This window comes from Eleginops maclovinus, chromosome 1, assembly GCF_036324505.1.
Source record: "Eleginops maclovinus isolate JMC-PN-2008 ecotype Puerto Natales chromosome 1, JC_Emac_rtc_rv5, whole genome shotgun sequence".
NCBI lineage: Eukaryota > Metazoa > Chordata > Actinopteri > Perciformes > Eleginopidae > Eleginops > Eleginops maclovinus.
Genome location: NC_086349.1, coordinates 8,165,409 through 8,184,509, shown reverse-complemented (window position 1 = coordinate 8,184,509; position 19,101 = coordinate 8,165,409). Strand labels below are relative to the sequence as shown.

At 39.8% G+C, this 19,101-nt stretch overlaps 1 protein-coding gene across 4 annotated transcripts in view; it reads left to right on the top strand.

The window, feature by feature from the left end:
• Positions 1 to 56: 56 nt before the first annotated feature.
• trim33 (tripartite motif containing 33) overlaps positions 57 to 19,101 on the top strand; it is a 32,016-nt gene continuing 12,971 nt past the window's right edge. For all 4 annotated transcript variants that reach the window (XM_063885443.1, XM_063885435.1, XM_063885427.1 and 1 more), the window contains exons 1-10: positions 57 to 645; positions 7,424 to 7,542; positions 10,234 to 10,387; positions 10,900 to 11,032; positions 12,180 to 12,296; positions 12,392 to 12,506; positions 13,074 to 13,220; positions 13,706 to 13,823; positions 14,002 to 14,300; positions 18,374 to 18,568. In XM_063885443.1, coding sequence (XP_063741513.1) covers positions 72 to 645; positions 7,424 to 7,542; positions 10,234 to 10,387; positions 10,900 to 11,032; positions 12,180 to 12,296; positions 12,392 to 12,506; positions 13,074 to 13,220; positions 13,706 to 13,823; positions 14,002 to 14,300; positions 18,374 to 18,568 — 1,971 coding nt within the window. In that variant the 5' untranslated portion in view covers positions 57 to 71. The remainder of the gene's footprint in view (positions 646 to 7,423; positions 7,543 to 10,233; positions 10,388 to 10,899; positions 11,033 to 12,179; positions 12,297 to 12,391; positions 12,507 to 13,073; positions 13,221 to 13,705; positions 13,824 to 14,001; positions 14,301 to 18,373; positions 18,569 to 19,101) is intronic.

Sequence of the window (19,101 nt, the reverse complement as noted above, 5' to 3'; positions counted from 1 at the left end):
ATGACGTAATCGTCCGTGTTCCTGCTCGGGACATTTACGCAGTACGTGCAGCGGTTCAAAGAGGAAGGAAGATGGCGGATAACAAAGGCGAGGATGATATGGAAACGTCTGTTAACTCGGACGCCGTGCCTTCAGCGCAAGATAACGAGCAGCCAGAAATGAAAGTTGAAAATGCAGTTATAGTCTTAGAAGGGAACACAAAAGGCGGAGAAGATACAGAGTCCCATGATAATGCTAACGAGGCACCTACACCCAACAGCGACGGCGGGGACGTAAGCAACGGTGGGGCTGCTGCTGTTGAGGGAGGGGAAGCGAACAGTAGCACTAGTAACAGCCCGGCTGAGACCAGCTCTACCAATGCGGAGCCGGCGGCAGCTGAAACCTTGCCCGCCGTGGATGCTCCTGTTGGCGGACCAAGCACTGAAATGTCCCCACCTTCTACAGCTCCAGCGGGCACGCCGGTATCGACCCCCTTTAATCTGTTGGATACGTGCGCAGTGTGTAAACAAAGTCTTCAGAGCCGGAACTGTGAACCAAAACTTCTGCCTTGTCTGCACTCCTTTTGCCTGAAATGCATCCCGCAACCAGACAGACAGATAAGCGTACAGGTGCCTGGACCACACGGGCAAACGGACACACACATAGGTGAGTTTTTCACCATTAACGCTAAGAAGCTAACGCAACATATACCTGTACACAGCCCTCTGATGAATGGCTGCCGGTCAGAAGTTTCCTAGTGCTTTAACAGTTGAAAGTGCATCGTTTAAGTTCATTTATTTCCGGATAGAATTGATATGGGATAACTGACACCTAAGGGGTGATCTGAGACAGACCTAGTGTTGAGTGCACTGATGCTAACAGGCAGACAGCATTGAGGGGCAGGTAGACATCTTCGATCACCTGACACTTTGGAAAAACTCAGTGTCAGAGCATCATACTATGGCTTTTTTATGACATATGCTATAACTTTCCTTAATTCCACATTAATGTATTTTTATGGCTTTCTAGTGTGTCCCTTTTTTCAATAACACATGATACTATGCAATTTTTATGACATTCTACACTTTGCATTTCTTAAATGACATATATTTCTTGCCATTTTTATGACATAATATACTTTGACTTTTGTATAACATTTTATAGCATATTATATGTGACTTTTGATGGCCTTTCTTTCCATACTATGGTATTTTTTTAATGGTATACTTTGCCAGGACATTTTACGGCAATTTCAGCTATGACCTTTTATGGCATTTATATTGACATAGCATACCATCACTTTTTAATGATGTATCTTAATTACAGTTTAAGGACAAGTATTTGAATGTCAAACAATTGCATTTGCAGGCCTTTCTACGGCTAGATACACCTCCATCTCCCCGGGAAGGGGACCTGCGTAAAGTGTTTGTTTTTTGATGTTCTATTATAGTGGCCTTGGTCAATAGTAAGGCAATATTTCAATTTGACATATTTCCAATGGCTTCTGGAATGCCAATAAGTCTCAAGGATGAGCGATATATTCCCCACCTCGACCAGAAATATTGTAATTAACATTTTGTCCAAAATAAATAGGGTTGCACAGTTAACCCACATTTAATTGAAATTGAAGTATAGGCTAGTGCAATGTTGAAAATGCACGAGTAGCAATATTTGTCACAGGCAAAATATGTGTAAATATTGGTCCCTTTTAGGGGTTGTGGTGCTACATCCTTCTACAGACCGAATAAAATGTCTTTTTTTTTAGGAAATTATGATCATTTAAAATACATTTTTCAACTATAATCACAATAGTAAAGCAACAAGTATCAATCCTTCCAGTGTCACGAACCTTATTGCAATATCAGTCAAAATAATCACAGTAAGTGCTTTTTAAAAAAGATTGTGCAGCTACACTTGTCATAAAATCAAGAAACACAAACATGAACTTCAGTGGATCCTGATCAAACACTGCGGGCTGCTAGTGAATATTTGAACACCAATAACATTGAGGCATTCTTTAAGTGCCAGACCGGACTACAAAATGTTAATGGTTGAAAGATACTATAATATCAAGATTTAGAGTCACACAGTCTGAATTGCATAAGAACTGCCCAGCTTTTGGGTGAGAACTGGTGGTTATATTTGCCTTTAGTAGATGATTATGACCTCAGAAAGACGGCACTCATACTTTGGCGCAAATTTTGGAAGATTGGGGCCTTCCCTTTAGCATAAAAATCAACTATGCAACATCTGCCCCTGCTTCTCTACGCTGATTTCCTCAGCACACTTCCGTTTAATCAGTGAGATCCTAAATATGTTTGCAACACTGATTAACCTGGATTCATGACAAGGATTACACATTATGCCACCTTGCCCCAGTTACAACGATTAGACATGGAATGATTGATATTATTAAGCCCTTTTTGTTTGAGCTTTTCAAAGCAGAGCTGGGATAAAGAACACGAATATTTTACATGATTATCAAAACTGCTATAATAAGTGCTAGCAGCGTTTCCACGGCATGGTACCGCTCTACTTAATTCGACTCAAATCATTTTGCTTTCCGCTGTAGAAAGTAACAAGTGCGTTGAAACTTCTGTAAAATGTCAGTTTTGTTTCTGCCATTTAAATCTGTTGTAATGAAAAAAGGAAATAAGGTAGTTTGCCATTAAAATAAATAAATAAAACAATCTGTTTGTGTGCCCAATATCCTGTTAGGCACGAGCAGAGGGGGGAGAAGTACTCAGATCTTGCATCTGAGTAAAAGTAGAAGAACCTGAGTGTAGGAATACACTGTTACAAGTAAAAGTCCTGCAATCGAAATGTTACTCAAGTGAAAGTAAAAACGTATTAGCATCAGAACATACACTGCCTGGCTAAAGAAAAGGTCACCCCCTGGATTTAACTAAGCAAATAGGTAAGAGCCTCCCATTGGATAATTACTGCATGGGTGATTATGTTTTAGCTGGCAACAAGTTATTGAACCCTAACTGATGCAGTGAGTAGCTTCTCTTTTGTTAAACAGTCATGTCGAAAGACATCCTGTGGTCGTGGAGAAGATGTTAATCTGTTTCAGAAGGGTCAAATTATGGGCATGCATCAAGCAGAGAAAACATCGAAGGAGATTGCTGAAACTACTAAAATCGGGTTAAGAACTGTCCAACGCATTATTAACAACTGGAAGGACAGTGGGGAAACATCTTCCAGGAAGGAATGTGTTCCGAAATAAATCTTGAATGATCGTGATCGGCGATCACTTAAACGTTTGGTGAAATCAAATCGTAGAAAAACAACAGTAGAACTCACGGCTATGTTTAATAGTGAAAGTAAGAGCATGCCACACGCACAATGCGAAGGGAACTCAAGGGATTGGGACTAAACAGCTGTGTAGCCATAAGAAAACCACTTGTCAGTGAGGCTAATCGGAAAAAAACGGCTTCAATTTGCTAGGGAGCGTAAAGATTGGAATCTGGAGCAATGGAAGAAGGTCATGTGGTCTGATGAGTCCAGATGTACTCTGTTAGAGAGTGATGGGCGCATCAGGGGAAGAAGAGAAGTGGCGGAAGTGATGCACCCATCAAGCCTAGTGCCTACTGTACAAGCCTGTGGGGGCAGTGCTATGACCTGGGGTTGCTGCAGTTGGTCTGGTCTAGGTTCAGCAACGTGCCCAAAGAATGAGGTCAGCTGACTACCTGAATATACTGAATGACCAGGTTATTCCATCAGTGGAGTTTTTCTTCCCTGATGGCACGGGCATGTTCCAAGATGACAATGCCAGGATCCATCGGGCTCAAATTGTGAAAGAGTGGTTCAGGAGACATGAGACATAATTTTCACACATAGATTGGCCACCACAGAGTCCAGACCTGAACCCGATTGAGAATCTTTGGGATGGGCTGGAGAAGACTTTGGGCAGTGGTCTGATTCTCCCGTCATCAATACAAGATCTTGGCGAAAAATTAATGCAAGACAGAAATAAATGTTGTGACATTGCAGAAGCTTGTGGAAACGATTCCACAGCGAATGCGTGCCGTAATCAAAGCTAAAGGCGCTCCAACGAATATTAGTGTGTGACAGACAGTGTACTTAAAGTGCCAAAAGTAAAAGTACCGATTCTGCAGATTGGCCGATTTCAGAATAATATATCGGGGTTTTGTCAAAACCGGGTAACAGGGGTGCTGCACGCTCTTACTTTCGGCGTGCGCCCTCATACCAAAATTATAATTTCCCCCGTAACATTTAAAAGTGATGCCAGAAAACGCTATTTCTGTTCGACAAAAATGGTATAACTACCCTAATAATATAAAAATCGTGTGAAATAGACGGCATAGACAGCTTGGTTTTTACGGAGCTCCGAATAAATAGGGGATCAAAGTCTGGTCGGTCTGCCGGTGGACGAGTGCCAGACTTACACTTAAACTGTGATTTCTGAATTAGATTGTTTCTTTTACTGTCCTTTTGTCTGTAGAGGAAGTAAATACTCTGCTGAATTGTAGTGGAGTAGAAGTACAAAGTAGAATAACATGGAAATACTCAAGTAAAGTACAAGTATCTCAGAATTGTACTTGAATACAGTACTTGAGTATATGTACTTGGTTCCTTCCCACCTCTGAGCGCTAGTGAGGATTCTATCTGACTGATCAGTATTCTGCAGTGTTTGAGTGTCTCCTTTTAGTATCAGCAGAGGTGGCAGGAGATAAAGTCACAGGTGCTTTGCATTGTGGAAAACCAAAAAAGCAGAGTCGAGGAGAGCCGTACCATACAGTGGAAGTGCGGCATTATGTAGGCCTGGGAATATCTAGAAATATATACAGATTAACTTTTGTATATGAACTAAATATATCCTTCATTTATCAACATATTTGTGGCTTATTCCTATAAATCAAATTGTCACATTAAAAAAAGAAAGAGCTTGTTATAGATAAATACATTCTAACAGGATCTTTGTAATATTTATGATGTCCGGACTTCCCTTTATGATATTTATTTTTGTAATTGTGAGATAGTGACTTAAGTTATAGCTATGGAATGTGAAGTGAATATAGTGCATTGCATTCCCTTTACTGTGTAAGTTGATGAACAAACTTGTCTTGTCAGTAGTGTAGGCATGATGTTTGCGGCTTAAAAAATGCAAAACAAAATCTAACTTTGGGACAGCTTGATTGTCCGAACAGTAAAAGACAGACGCCCCGAGAGTCGACAGCAACAGTTCATCGGATGTAAAAACAACTTCCTTGTATGGGAAAGCAAACTGTTGTTTTTGCATGGTTCTGCAAAAACCAACCAGGTTGTAAAGTATAATGGGAAAGTATCTTATAATGGAAGGTGTTTGTGTTTTGTTTCTTTTACAAGAATAATTTATTCCACAGCCGAACCACACTGACAAAACTACTGCTTCTAAGTAAAACAGCGTGCCATATTTCTTACGGTGACAGCTCGTAGAACTATTCTCAAGCTTTAAGCTCTGTGTAGAGGGGTTTACTTCCACACTGTACAAGCAAGCCATAGATGTATTGGCCTCAGTGCAGAGTTTTGCTTTTTTCAGGAATCGCATTATATTATATAGTGTTGGGAGATATTCAGTTCCATATGGTCTGAATTATAAGTAGAGAAATGCCTAGCATGTGGGTTCAAACTGGGGTTTCTATTAGCCTTTATTGGATCATTGCGTAATATGACAAAAACATTGTTACTGTATTGTTACTAGCACTGGATTCATAGCAAGGATTACACATTATGCCATCTTGCCCCAGTCACAATACTTTAAAAGTATTAAGCCCCTTGTTTGAACTAATTTGAGCTAAACTGGGATAATGATGTAGAATATTTTACATGATAACCATTTAAAGTAATTGTTTTATTTCTGGGGTTGTGTACGCAAAATGAGGAAATGTAAAACCCAGGTAAGAAGATTGAGTTCAGTAACAGCTTTTACTTGGACTGACTTATTTATTTAGGCTACTAATCCTTTCTCATTCACTTCTCGTAATGTCTGCTGTATAGGTGATAGCAGCTGTAATGCAACATGTTATGGTACGTTTTAATGTAGGTGGTGGAATATCAGGAAGTTCCTGTCAGTTGGGTCTAAAGAATGCTTTATCTGATGCTTTTTAATTAGACATGAATGTTGCATAATAGAAGTACTAATGTTTTCGTTTTCATAGCATTACCCATGGCTATAATGTGAATTTGATATTATAATCTAATTAAATCGGACTACGTTCATCAAAACCAAATCTCCTAATCTATGTGGCTTCCGTTGTGGTTATGTTTAAGTGAAATATTGACATCAAGTAACGGTTAAATGTGATGCCATCTGTCACTTTTACAAGATAAGTGATGTGTCCACAGATGTTTTACCCTCCCTCCCTGATTTGATGATATCTTGATCCAGGTGTAAGCTATGGGGGCAGCGTTTGTACTGAAGTATCCAACACTTGCACAATATTTTGGTCAAATAAGCCTATTATTTGGGTTGAATATTTTGCTGCAGTCTTGATCCTATTTTATTTAGCAGAAGACTGTACTTTTGGCCTAATCCTGTATTGAAAAAGAAGGTTTTAATTATTGGGCGTGTGTGTTCGTGCGTGCGTGCGTGCTCGTGCGTGTGTGTGCACGCACGCGAGCGCAACACAACCCTAGTCCAGCTGCTTTCACAACCAATCATTCAGAAACCGGTGCAGATGGAGCTTACACAAACCAGCTGTGTGCTGCTCAATCCGGTCTAGACTGCCTCAAACCGGCTTCAACCGGTTTTCACCTAAACTGGCATGCAAGGGGGGAATTTATGGTTTTATGAGGTAAGGGAGGGGTGATATAAATTATGTTGACTCAATTTATAACATTTATGGGAAGTTTAAAATTATGCACATTTTTAGACCTCAGGAAATAAGTGGAAAAGTTAATGAACCAAACTAATTATTTGTTGGGGTGCTTTATTAGAGTAGTAATTCAACTAAATCCATTAACGAAGTCAACGAAAGTGATTAAGTGATACAGTCTTGCGAGTTAGACCATGTGATTTTAATATTCTAATAAAAATGGCAACGATTATGGGAACAAATCTTCTGGAGACAAGCGCTAAATCAATTACCCACAACCCCCGCCCCAACCCCCGAATAATGAGCAATGGGTCGCCCATGGGGCCAAGGATTTTTTTTAATAACAACAGGATTTTACATCAAAGAAATTATGTAAATAAGCAGAAAGTATGCTGAGAAGTTTCTTTTTAATTATTTTTAGTTTGAGGCGGGACTATTCTTAGCATAAAGGTTATGGGCCCCCTTTAAAAATTCAGTTAATCGTTTTCACATGTTCTTGCTGTTCAAAGCCTTACGTTTTTTTCAAATGTCAGTCAATGTAAATCATCACAAAGCTTTAAATGTGTTACCCAGCATTTAATGTTTGATCTCCTTTTGACTCGTGTCCCCTTTTGTCTCCTCAGTAAACGTTATGCGCTGTGCAGTGTGCCACCAGGACTACAAACAGAGTGACATCATTGACAACTACTTTGTCAAAGATACCTCAGAGGCCCCCAGCACGTCTGATGAAAAGTCTGCACAGGTATGTCAAACATCATCAGTAGGTGAACACCAGTATATTTTAAAGAGGCCCTTTTGTGCTTTTTGGGGTTTTCACTTTCCTGTAGTCTGTTTCTATAGGTTTTTGTGCATCTAAATTGTCTGCAAAGGCCAAATCCAACACCCCCCCTTGCCCAAAACGCCTCCATTGAACTCCTTTTTTTACTTCTGTAACATTGTGACATCACTATGCAACACTCCTGCTTGTAAATACTGCATTAGAGCGAAGCAGAAAATAATAGAAGCTGCTGAGTTGTATATTGCAACTCCAACAACAAATAAATCCCGAGTTGCGGTTTCTTTACTTCCTCTAACTCCCGTTTATATAGAGTTCTTCTTGCACTGTTTTTATTCTATTCTATTCTGTTATTTCTTTCATTATTTGTATTGGTTTTATTTGTTTTATGTTCTATATATGTTCATGTTGCATTGTTGGAGGAGCCTGGGGCATATCTACACTGTAGCTACTGTGCATATGATAATAAAGCCTTTCAATTGAATTAAAAAGGACAGTAAAAGAAACGATCCAATTCAGTAATCACAGCTTTAAGTGTAAGCCTGCTGCCTGCCACCGATATTCATATTTTTGGAGTAATTATACAGTTTTTGACTAACAGATATATTTTTTTCTGGCATCACTTTAACATTTTACAGGGAAAATCGGCATTTTATTAGAGATTGCGTGCCGAACGGAAAGAGGGCACGGTGCTCCTGTTACCCGGTTTAGACAAAACCCTGGTCACTGTGAAAACCTTTCCTGAGATGTTTGCCTTGTGCCACAGGTGTTCTGTGACTTTGCTCAAATAATATGTAAGAAAAGTAATTGACCTGCATTACAAATATAGAAATCGTATTTTTATTTTGAATGCAATGAGTTTCCCTTAGTGCCACCAATTAAACCACACTGTCCGTCAACGCATCATAAGGTTCATATTTCATGCCTTATGGTTACAGCACTTATTACCCAGTTAATCTCTTGATTTTAGCTTTGTTTGTAGAGTTTTACTTTAACACAGTACCTGCCACCAAGCCATAACTGCTATTTACTGTTTAAAATTACATTTACAAAACAATTAAATATACTTATATTAAATATTAGCCTTTCGTAGATGATGTGTTTTTTTAAGGTTGGGTTCTCTCCGTACTCAATTTGTAAAAGCTCTTACTTATCAAAATCTTGTTAATTGGCTACTTCCACTTAAGCAGTTAAATCCTACAAAAACGTTAGTTGGTAACAATTTTGTAAGCTGTAATTACCCTGGCTTCATAGCAAGGATCACACATTATGCAGTCTTGCCCCAGTCACAACACTGATCCACGGTAATGAGGTAGTGTTGTTTTGAGCCCTTTGTTTTAACTAGTCAAAGAAAAGTGTTTGTTTTAATATAGAGGACGGAACATGTCATAATAAATACAGGATTAAAGGAAGAAATACGAAAATGAATAATTCCATACAGCGATACATAAATAAATAGATATGGAAATAATTAAATGAATGTATAAGTAAATACAAGTTGTGAATAAAACAGAACATACATAATTAAATATCATGAATGTATTTCAACATTAATGTTCACTACATTTATTTAGTGTGTGTCTGTTAAGAGGTAGGCGGTCCTAACCTCTTCTGTAGCAGGATCAGTTACGGGAGTGTGATCATTTCTGCTAGTCTGTGGTCTGATGCTTCTGCCTGGCCAACCGCACTGATTCATGTAAAGGAACGTATTTATTTATTTATACTTGTGTATACTTATAAAAATATATTTTGTGAAAATGATTCAATACGACTAGTATCTGCTAAACGGACTTTTCCCGTCTTGTATGTATGTATGTATGTATACACATGTATGTATGTATGTATGTATGTATGTATACACATACATGTACAAGGTGCCACCTGCGCAGGAGAAACCAATATTCACATGCTCACACAAGAATTTTAGAAAACCTATGACCATTTATTTTATCAGACAAAACCCCTGTAACTCCTGAGTCCTTAGTTGTCAGAATCAGAACCAGAATACCTGTATTCGTCCCACAGAGGGGACGTTTGCATTCGTTACAGCAAAAAGAGCCAAAGACAGCCTAATATTACCCAAGATACACAGATTACAAAATACACAAAATCTACACCCTGTAACAGTTCTGAGGTATAGCAGCCAGGTATATGTTGCACTGTTATTAATGGTATATGTGTATAATATATATATATTGCACAACAACGGGTGTTATAGTCTGTGTTGTTATATGTATGGGGGTCTACCGGGGGCCATGATGGTTATATTGTCATTCTAATTTTCTAGCTTCTTTGTGTGCTACTGGGACGTTTCCATGCTTTCATGTTCAAAAAGGATTTATGTTTCTCATACTGCCTGTGCTGCACCACCTCTTTTTACTCTCTCTCTGAAAGGAGAGTCCAGTTGGCTCTGATTGGTTAGCTGGCTGACTTTGCTTTCATTGGCCCACAATGATGTCCCGCCCCCTTAGCCTATAATAATGTGTTGGCTAATAGAAGAGCAATTGTTTAATAATGATGTCATTATGTTATGGAACCAAATAAAGGAGTCCAATGGAGGCGTTTCAGGTGGGGATGTTATTACACATTTGTCTGAACTATATAATCTAGCACTATAGCGACTCTTGAAATAGTTCTTTGTGATGTGATCTTCTCAAGGTGTGCACAAGTTGTGAGGACAATGCGGGAACCATAGGCTTTTGTGTGGAGTGCGGGGAATGGCTGTGTAAGACCTGCGTGGAAGCCCACCAGAGGGTGAAAATTACCAAGGACCACAAGATCCACACGAAGGAGGATGCTGACGCTGCTTCCGGTAAGAAAGCCCAACCTGAAGGGGCCGACTAATGTTCAGTGGAGCTTAAACTGCCAAAGCCCAAATAAGACTTTGCCTAGTAGAAACTCAGGGAATATGGTGCTGCAGAAAGGCTGTTGCCATAGTAACAGTGCTGCAGACTCTAGTTGCTTAGATGGTACATTCAGCTGGGGGTGCTATACTCCCTGAAGCTCTGACCAGAGTCTTCTAAAGCCTTCTCTCTGTGTTTGTGAACCTAAGCTGGCTTTGACATTATTTATTTGTCTTTGTCTTTCTCCGGTTTCTTTCATTAGGTATCCTCTTAGTGGAGGGTTGTAGTGTTGTAGCTTGACTGATCTAACAAAAAGCAATTGGATTTTGGAATTTTGCAGAATTATTAAATCATGGGTAAACAAAAGTTCTGGATACTTCATGAAAGCGTTAACGAAGAGGGAACCAGAAGTGGTAAACCTACTGATATTGATTTTGTTCTCTGTACGTTAGCATCAATGGTGTCTTCTGTGTCTCTATAGAGTCTGTTGGTACGACAGGGCAGAGGCCTGTTTTCTGTCCCGTCCACAAGCAGGAGCCACTGAAGCTTTTCTGTGAGACCTGTGACACGTTGACCTGTCGGGACTGCCAGCTGCTGGAGCACAAAGAGCACAGGTAACCCAATCTCTAATTCATCCGAACATTGCGCCGCTGATCCACTGTCATTCTGCTTTGGTATGATATGGTATTCTTAGACTAGTTCTGCCAGCAATAAGCAATATATTGTGCATATGAAATTTGGGAATTGGTTGCGTACTAGTTGGCTTGATTTAGGGCATTATTTTTGGTGGTATTTTTTAATTTAATAAACAAGGAGCCCATCTGTTTTAAGATCTGAGCCCAATCCAATTAAATCCAAGCAATTCTAAATCAACCCAGCTTTTTCTTTTGCATGTCTATTCAATCTGTTTAAGCTTCTCTGCACACTTTGAGATAAAGACCGCGCCAACTTAATACTAATACTAAAATTCTAATCAGATTAGTATTAATTTAGACTTAGATTCCAGTAATGGCTGCATAGCATTGTTTCTGACTAACGAGAGGCAGACATTTCCAAAAACTCCAGAGCCATGTTGCATAACATTTATTGCAAAAAGAAAGCTGTAATCCAAAATACATGATGTGTTGTTTTATTACAACGTGCTGTGCTTGAGTTTTTGTTACATTTTTTAACCTTTTTAAATAAATGATTTCCACTGTGGTCAATTCAATTCTTTACAACCTATACAATGTTTTGAAACTGTTGTGCATAATAATTTGGAACGCAGCACACAATAAACAGCATTTGTAAAACCACAATGTCAGATCGCATTAAAAACCCCGTAAGGCCCAGGACCTCCTAAAGCAGACAGTCAGAGCTTCCTTCTGAAACCTCATGTTGAAATAAATGACAAATGTGTTGCAGCCCTATTTTGTACGGAAACTATGTTGGCGGACGGGTGCAAACGCGCTACAAATTCCCGAAACACTATTTATAAATTTGCAGCATTCTTTATTTGCAGCGCTGTGCAGGTTGGTGTACATGTCTGTTTATTTGCAGGTGTTTAGGTACTTTTGTGTTTTTATATTTGCATAGTTTCTGAAGCTGCAGTGCGTTTCTCCTAAGGGAAGTGTTTTGGGCTGTAGCCCGTTGGCACCTGTCAGCCACCGTAGGAAACTATGTTTGGACCACAGTATCAAATAATCTGCATAAGGGTGGTCTCCCACCAACTGTCAAATAATGGCAGTAATGGCAAGAGCGACTTATACATTCTACCCTCAGTTACCAGTTCCTCGAGGAGGCTTTTCAGAACCAGAAAGGTTTGATTGAGTCCAACATGGCCAAACTACAGGAGAAGAAGAGTTACGTGCATTACTCAGTCTCCCAGGTGCAAAACAGGTGCGTGTCTTATCCCCAGTTTCCTCTCTCCATTAACATAACTACTGCATGTCAATACCCGTTGCAATTGGCTGACGCATTTATATTTTTTCCAGGTTAAAGGAGGCGGGTGAGACGCAGAAGAAGGTGGAGCATGAGATCAAAATCGCAGTATTTACTCTTATAAATGAGATTAACAAGAAGGGAAGGTCCTTGCTGCAGCAGTTGGATGTAAGCTGGTTTTTATTCATCATTTTTGCTAAGAGCTGCATAAGGTATAGTAGAAAAATGAGAAGAGAAGTAGCCATCATGATTTGTAATCTATTTTCTAAACAGTAGTGTTTGTAAGCTATTGTAAAGCTCACTCTGTGACTCTAATTTTAGTAAAACTACACCCCATCTTTAAAAAAAGTTTCATTATATATGTTGAAAATATTTAGATATTTATATGCCTTCTGATAACTAAATATGTCAGATATCTATTTGGATTAGACAGTCCTCTTTTTCCTGCTTACTTTTCTTTAACAGATTTGATAAGACTTTTTTCCCTTTCCTTTGAATCTGGTTTCTTATATGTTGTGAACGTGACTACTTCCCTATTTGCTGCAGACTATTATCCACTGCTGTCATAAACCAATATCCCCATGGGGATCATTCCATTTTAATCTAATACAAATCTCATGATTTTATCCCTCTATGCATACCTCTTTGTAATGGCTTCCAACATTCATCTATCTTGGGTGTTGAGGCTCTTTCAGTAACAGATCCCTAACCAGAATAATCTCCTTCTCTGTCTAGAGTGTCACCAAAGAGCGCAATGCGAGGCTTGTGTCTCAGCATAAGGACACCGCGCAGCTGGCCCAACAGATCCACCATGTGCTCAGCTTCTGCCAATGGGCCATCGGCACTGGCAGCAGCACAGCGCTGCTCTACAGCAAGAGGCTGGTATGTATCCCATGACTTTCAGACGTTCTGCAGGTTGAGAGGCTAAAGGTGACAGTGTGCTCCCAACATGGCTCTGCTGTGCTTATGCTGTACATGAGAATTATTATACTAGTTGAAGTGAATGGTAGTTAAACTGAACACTTGGGTTGTAGGCTTCTGATGTAATTTGTAGCCTTGCAGCATCATTTCAGGCTTTAAAAGCAATACATATTAGGTATGGTTGTTGTCCTATGTACTTGATATCTGTTTTCAGACGCATTTAGAGAGCATGCAATTCTGTGGAGTATACTATACCATACCACTATACCATTCATATCCCACAAGACAGTGAGTCAATTGGACAGTCGAGGTAACTTTAATGTGTAGTACTGCTTCCAAAGAGCATGTTGACAAATGAGCTGCTTGTTGCTACAGTACTGCCAAGTTCAGTAACCCCAAAACATTATTCTGTGTGTGTGTGTGTGTGTGTGTGTGTGTATATGTAGATGCTCTACCAGCTTCGCCAGCAATACAAGGCTCGACTGGAGCCAGTGCCACAGGCCAATGGAGTTGTGCGTTTCTTCTGTGACCCCACCTTCTGGGCCAAAAATGTGGTGAATCTAGGTGAGTGATATTATCATTGGAATGTCTCTCGTATAATATTTTCTGGTCCGGCATCCTTTTTTTTTGTCTTCCCTAATACCTTATAAATCAATAAATAAAGGAATATTTCAGAACTGTTTTGGGCATGTCCACCTCCTAAAAATAATGCTTATTGTTATCGCTCTTCTCCTTATTGTAGGTAATTTGGTCATCGAGAAGCCACACCAACCTGCACAGCCCGCCGCTGTGATGGTAGGGGGATCGCCTATTTCCCCGGGCCACAGTCACCACAGCAAGCAACAGGGACAGATCAACCTGGCCCAGCTCCGGATGCAGCACATGCAGCAACAGCAGGCGGCATACGCGCAGCACAAGCAGCAGCAGCAACATCATCAGCAGCAGCAGCACCAGCAACAGATCCAGCAACAGATGCGCATCGCCTCCCAAATGTCCCAGCAGCACATCAGACAGGCCGGGCCCCCCATGGGTCAGCAGCAGGTAAAAAACATTTACCATTCAGGGTACAACTATGTATACCCATGAAAAGCTGGGCTCCAATTATCTCTAAGGTTCACTTTTCTATAAGATTGGCCCTTTAGTCTGAAGTACTCTTCTCTGTAAGGTTCCCCCCTACTGTCTGAAATTCCCCTTTTTTTTTTAGACATCACGTTTTTATAGGGGCCTCCCTTTCGTTAGACGTTATTTTTCTTAATAGGGGCCTCCCTTTCGTTAGACGTTATTTTTCTTAATAGGGGCCTCCCTTTCGTTAGACGTTATTTTTCTTAATAGGGGCCTCCCTTTCATTAGACGTTATCTTTTTTATAGGGGCCTCCCTTTCGTTAGACGTTATCTTTTTTTATAGGGGCCTCCCTTTCGTTAGACGTTATCTTTTTTATAGGGGCCTCCCTTTCGTTAGACGTTATCTTTTTTTATAGGGGCCTCCCTTTCGTTAGACGTTATCTTTTTTATAGGGGCCTCACTTTCGTTAGACGTTATCTTTTTTATAGGGGCCTCCCTTTCGTTAGACGTTATCTTTTTTTATAGGGGCCTCCCTTTCGTTAGACGTTATCTTTTTTATAGGGGCCTCACTTTCGTTAGACGTTATCTTTTTTATAGGGGCCTCACTTTCGTTAGACGTTATCTTTTTTATAGGGGCCTCCCTTTCGTTAGACGTTATCTTTTTTTATAGGGGCCTCCCTTTCGTTAGACGTTATCTTTTTTATAGGGGCCTCACTTTCGTTAGACTTTATCTTTTTTATAGGGGCCTCACTTTCGTTAGACGTTATCTTTTTTATAGGGGCCTCACTTTCGTTAGACGTTATCTTTTTTATAGGGGCCTCACTTTCGTTAGACGTTATCTTTTTTATAGGGGCCTCACTTTCGTTAGACGTTATCTTTTTTTATAGGGGCCTCACTTTCGTTAGACTTTATCTTTTTTATAGGGGCCTCGCTTTTTTTTGAAGTCATCTTTTTTATAGGGGCCTCCCTTTCGTTAGACGTTATCTTTTTTTATAGGGGCCTCCCTTTCGTTAGACGTTATCTTTTTTATAGGGGCCTCACTTTCGTTAGACGTTATCTTTTTTATAGGGGCCTCACTTTCGTTAGACGTTATCTTTTTTTATAGGGGCCTCACTTTCGTTAGACTTTATCTTTTTTATAGGGGCCTCACTTTCGTTAGACGTTATCTTTTTTATAGGGGCCTCGCTTTTTTTTGAAGTCATCTTTTTTATAGGGGCCTCACTTTCGTTAGACGTTATCTTTTTTTATAGGGGCCTCACTTTCGTTAGACGTTATCTTTTTTATAGGGGCCTCACTTTCGTTAGACGTTATCTTTTTTATAGGGGCCTCACTTTCGTTAGACGTTATCTTTTTTATAGGGGCCTCACTTTCGTTAGACGTTATCTTTTTTATAGGGGCCTCACTTTCGTTAGACGTTATCTTTTTTATAGGGGCCTCCCTTTCGTTAGACGTTATCTTTTTTTATAGGGGCCTCACTTTCGTTAGACGTTATCTTTTTTTATAGGGGCCTCCCTTTTGTTAGACGTTATCTTTTTTATAGGGGCCTCACTTTCGTTAGACGTTATCTTTTTTATAGGGGCCTCACTTTCGTTAGACGTTATCTTTTTTATAGGGGCCTCACTTTTTTTTGAAGTCATCTTTTTTATAGGGGCCTCACTTTCGTTAGACGTTATCTTTTTTATAGGGGCCTCACTTTCTTTAGACGTTATCTTTTTTATAGGGGCCTGGCTTTTTTTTGAAGTCATCTTTTTTATAGGGGCCTCACTTTCGTTAGACGTTATCTTTTTTTATAGGGGCCTCCCTTTCGTTAGACGTTATCTTTTTTTTATAGGGGCCTCACTTTCGTTAGACGTTATCTTTTTTATAGGGGCCTCACTTTCGTTAGACGTTATCTTTTTTATAGGGGCCTCCCTTTCGTTAGACGTTATCTTTTTTATAGGGGCCTCACTTTCGTTAGACGTTATCTTTTTTATAGGGGCCTCACTTTCGTTAGACGTTATCTTTTTTATAGGGGCCTCACTTTCGTTAGACGTTATCTTTTTTATAGGGGCCTCCCTTTCGTTAGACGTTATCTTTTTTTATAGGGGCCTCCCTTTCGTTAGACGTTATCTTTTTTTATAGGGGCCTCACTTTCGTTAGACTTTATCTTTTTTATAGGGGCCTCACTTTCGTTAGACGTTATCTTTTTTATAGGGGCCTCGCTTTTTTTTGAAGTCATCTTTTTTATAGGGGCCTCACTTTCGTTAGACGTTATCTTTTTTATAGGGGCCTCACTTTCGTTAGACGTTATCTTTTTTATAGGGGCCTCCCTTTCGTTAGATGTTATCTTTTTTTATAGGGGCCTCCCTTTCGTTAGACGTTATCTTTTTTATAGGGGCCTCACTTTCGTTAGACGTTATCTTTTTTATAGGGGCCTCACTTTCGTTAGACGTTATCTTTTTTATAGGGGCCTCACTTTCGTTAGACGTTATCTTTTTTATAGGGGCCTCCCTTTCGTTAGACGTTATCTTTTTTTATAGGGGCCTCCCTTTTGTTAGACGTTATCTTTTTTATAGGGGCCTCACTTTCGTTAGACGTTATCTTTTTTATAGGGGCCTCACTTTCGTTAGACGTTATCTTTTTTATAGGGGCCTCACTTTTTTTTGAAGTCATCTTTTTTTATAGGGGCCTCACTTTCGTTAGACGTTATCTTTTTTATAGGGGCCTCACTTTCGTTAGACGTTATCTTTTTTATAGGGGCCTCACTTTCGTTAGACGTTATCTTTTTTATAGGGGCCTCACTTTCGTTAGACGTTATCTTTTTTATAGGGGCCTCACTTTCGTTAGACGTTATCTTTTTTATAGGGGCCTCCCTTTTTTTTGAAGTCATCTTTTTTATAGGGGCCTCTCTTGAGTCTGAAGTTCCTTTTCTATGTAAGCACCCTCCCCCCTTTTGGAAGTTCTCTGTTTATTAGGGTTCCTGGTGTCTGGAGTTGTTTTCAGTTAGAGGAAGTACTGTTTTTTATAAAGTTCCCTCGGTTTTTATGAAGTTCTCTTTTCTATGAGGGTTCCACCTTTTGTCTGAAGTTCCGTTTCCTTAAAGGTTCCCTCGGTTTTTCTGAATTATTTCTCTTTAAAGTTCCCCCTTACCTTTAAAGTTCTCTTTTTATACTTCATGAAGGGAGATGATGTTTGTATCTTTCCCTGATTTTTATTACGCCAAGCTAAACACAGTAACAGTGTTCAGTTTCACACAGATGATTTAACTCAATTCAGATTCAAAATAATAATAATTTGAACTGGGTGGAGAATGAAAGGTCAAGAGTTCATAACCTTTCCTTTGATGTGTCAGATGTTTGGTGGTAATGCATGTGTAAGCAGGAACTTAACGTTCTTATCTGAGGTTTGCTAAAGCCTAAGTGCTTTTCAAGATAAGAGACTGCTGCAAAGGACCATTGCATATGTGCATGGGATGTGTTGTCACTAAATGAAACTCACCAGGCATCAAGTGGCTGTTGTGAAATGATTATTGGGACATTAGTCTTCTGCTTTAACTTATTGCTGTTTGGAGGAAGCCTTGTGCAGGGGACAGTCCCTACTTGTCACGGCATCATCACATGTCAATCATTTTCTTACTAAAAAAATGACTTTTTTGCTCAACGTTTTGTATTGGCTATGTTTGAGAAATTATCTCAAGCGGGGAACAGGAAGTAAAGACTTTCATTTTGCACTGGAATGATACATCGAATAAATCAATTACCTCTTTTTCTGTCTTTTATTTATCATTTTAATCACAATAAAAGACTAAATGGCCCTCACAAGGAACAAATTAAGGACTCTTAAGACTGCTTCCGCCTAGTCTGCCGGCTCCCTCCATACGAACATAACGGCAACCTCTGCGCAGAGCCATTTTGCTGCTTGTTATGGGAATGCAGGTTACTATTAATGATGTGTATGTTCCTATATTTCCATGACCCTGAAGATGGCTCGCTGTTTGCATGAATTGCAGCGTTTTTCTTTATCCAATCGTCCGATTTTCACACAGTCTATGTTTATTTATGATTTTTCAACAGCCTCCGAGGCTCATCAGTATGCAGCAGCTACCAAGAGGGCCTGGGGGTATGAACGGGGGGCCAGGTCCCCCCATGTACCCTTCCTCCCACCACATGCGTCTCCAGGGTCCCCCACAGGCCCGGATGCCTACGGCTCAGCCCAGGCTCAACGGACAGCAGTATCCCGCCATGATGCAGCCTCAGCTACAGAGACAGGTCTGTGAACACACACTCTGGTTTCTTTGTATGCAAATGTAAAAATGGTATAATTATTGATATTTTGCAGCATACTTTGACTGTTTGGATTTACAATTTCAATGTTGTTGTTTTTTAAGCACAATGTATACACAATGGTCTCAAACAGCATGCGGAAGAAAGAAATACACCGTGCTTGCAGTGTGTAGTTTGTGCACATTTTTCTGAGAACACTAACAGACTTTGAAAGCAGGTTTCCTTTAGCTCTTATGCTCTTAGTCTGTCGAAATGGTTGTGGTTGTGTGTTTTACTATTTGAGTTTGTGTAGAATAAGGTCAACATGAGGCCAGTAAATGGTTAGTACAACCACTAGGTTTATTTTACAGTAAACATGTCCTACTTATATATGCAAATACATTTGTATTTTCACAATTAAGAAATACTTATTTTAGGGACTTCTTCCACAGAGGTTTGTTTATATTCTGTTAAAGTGATAAAGCACATTAATTGCTGTTGTTGCTGTTATCTGGGTCTTTAAACTATTCTTAAATAAC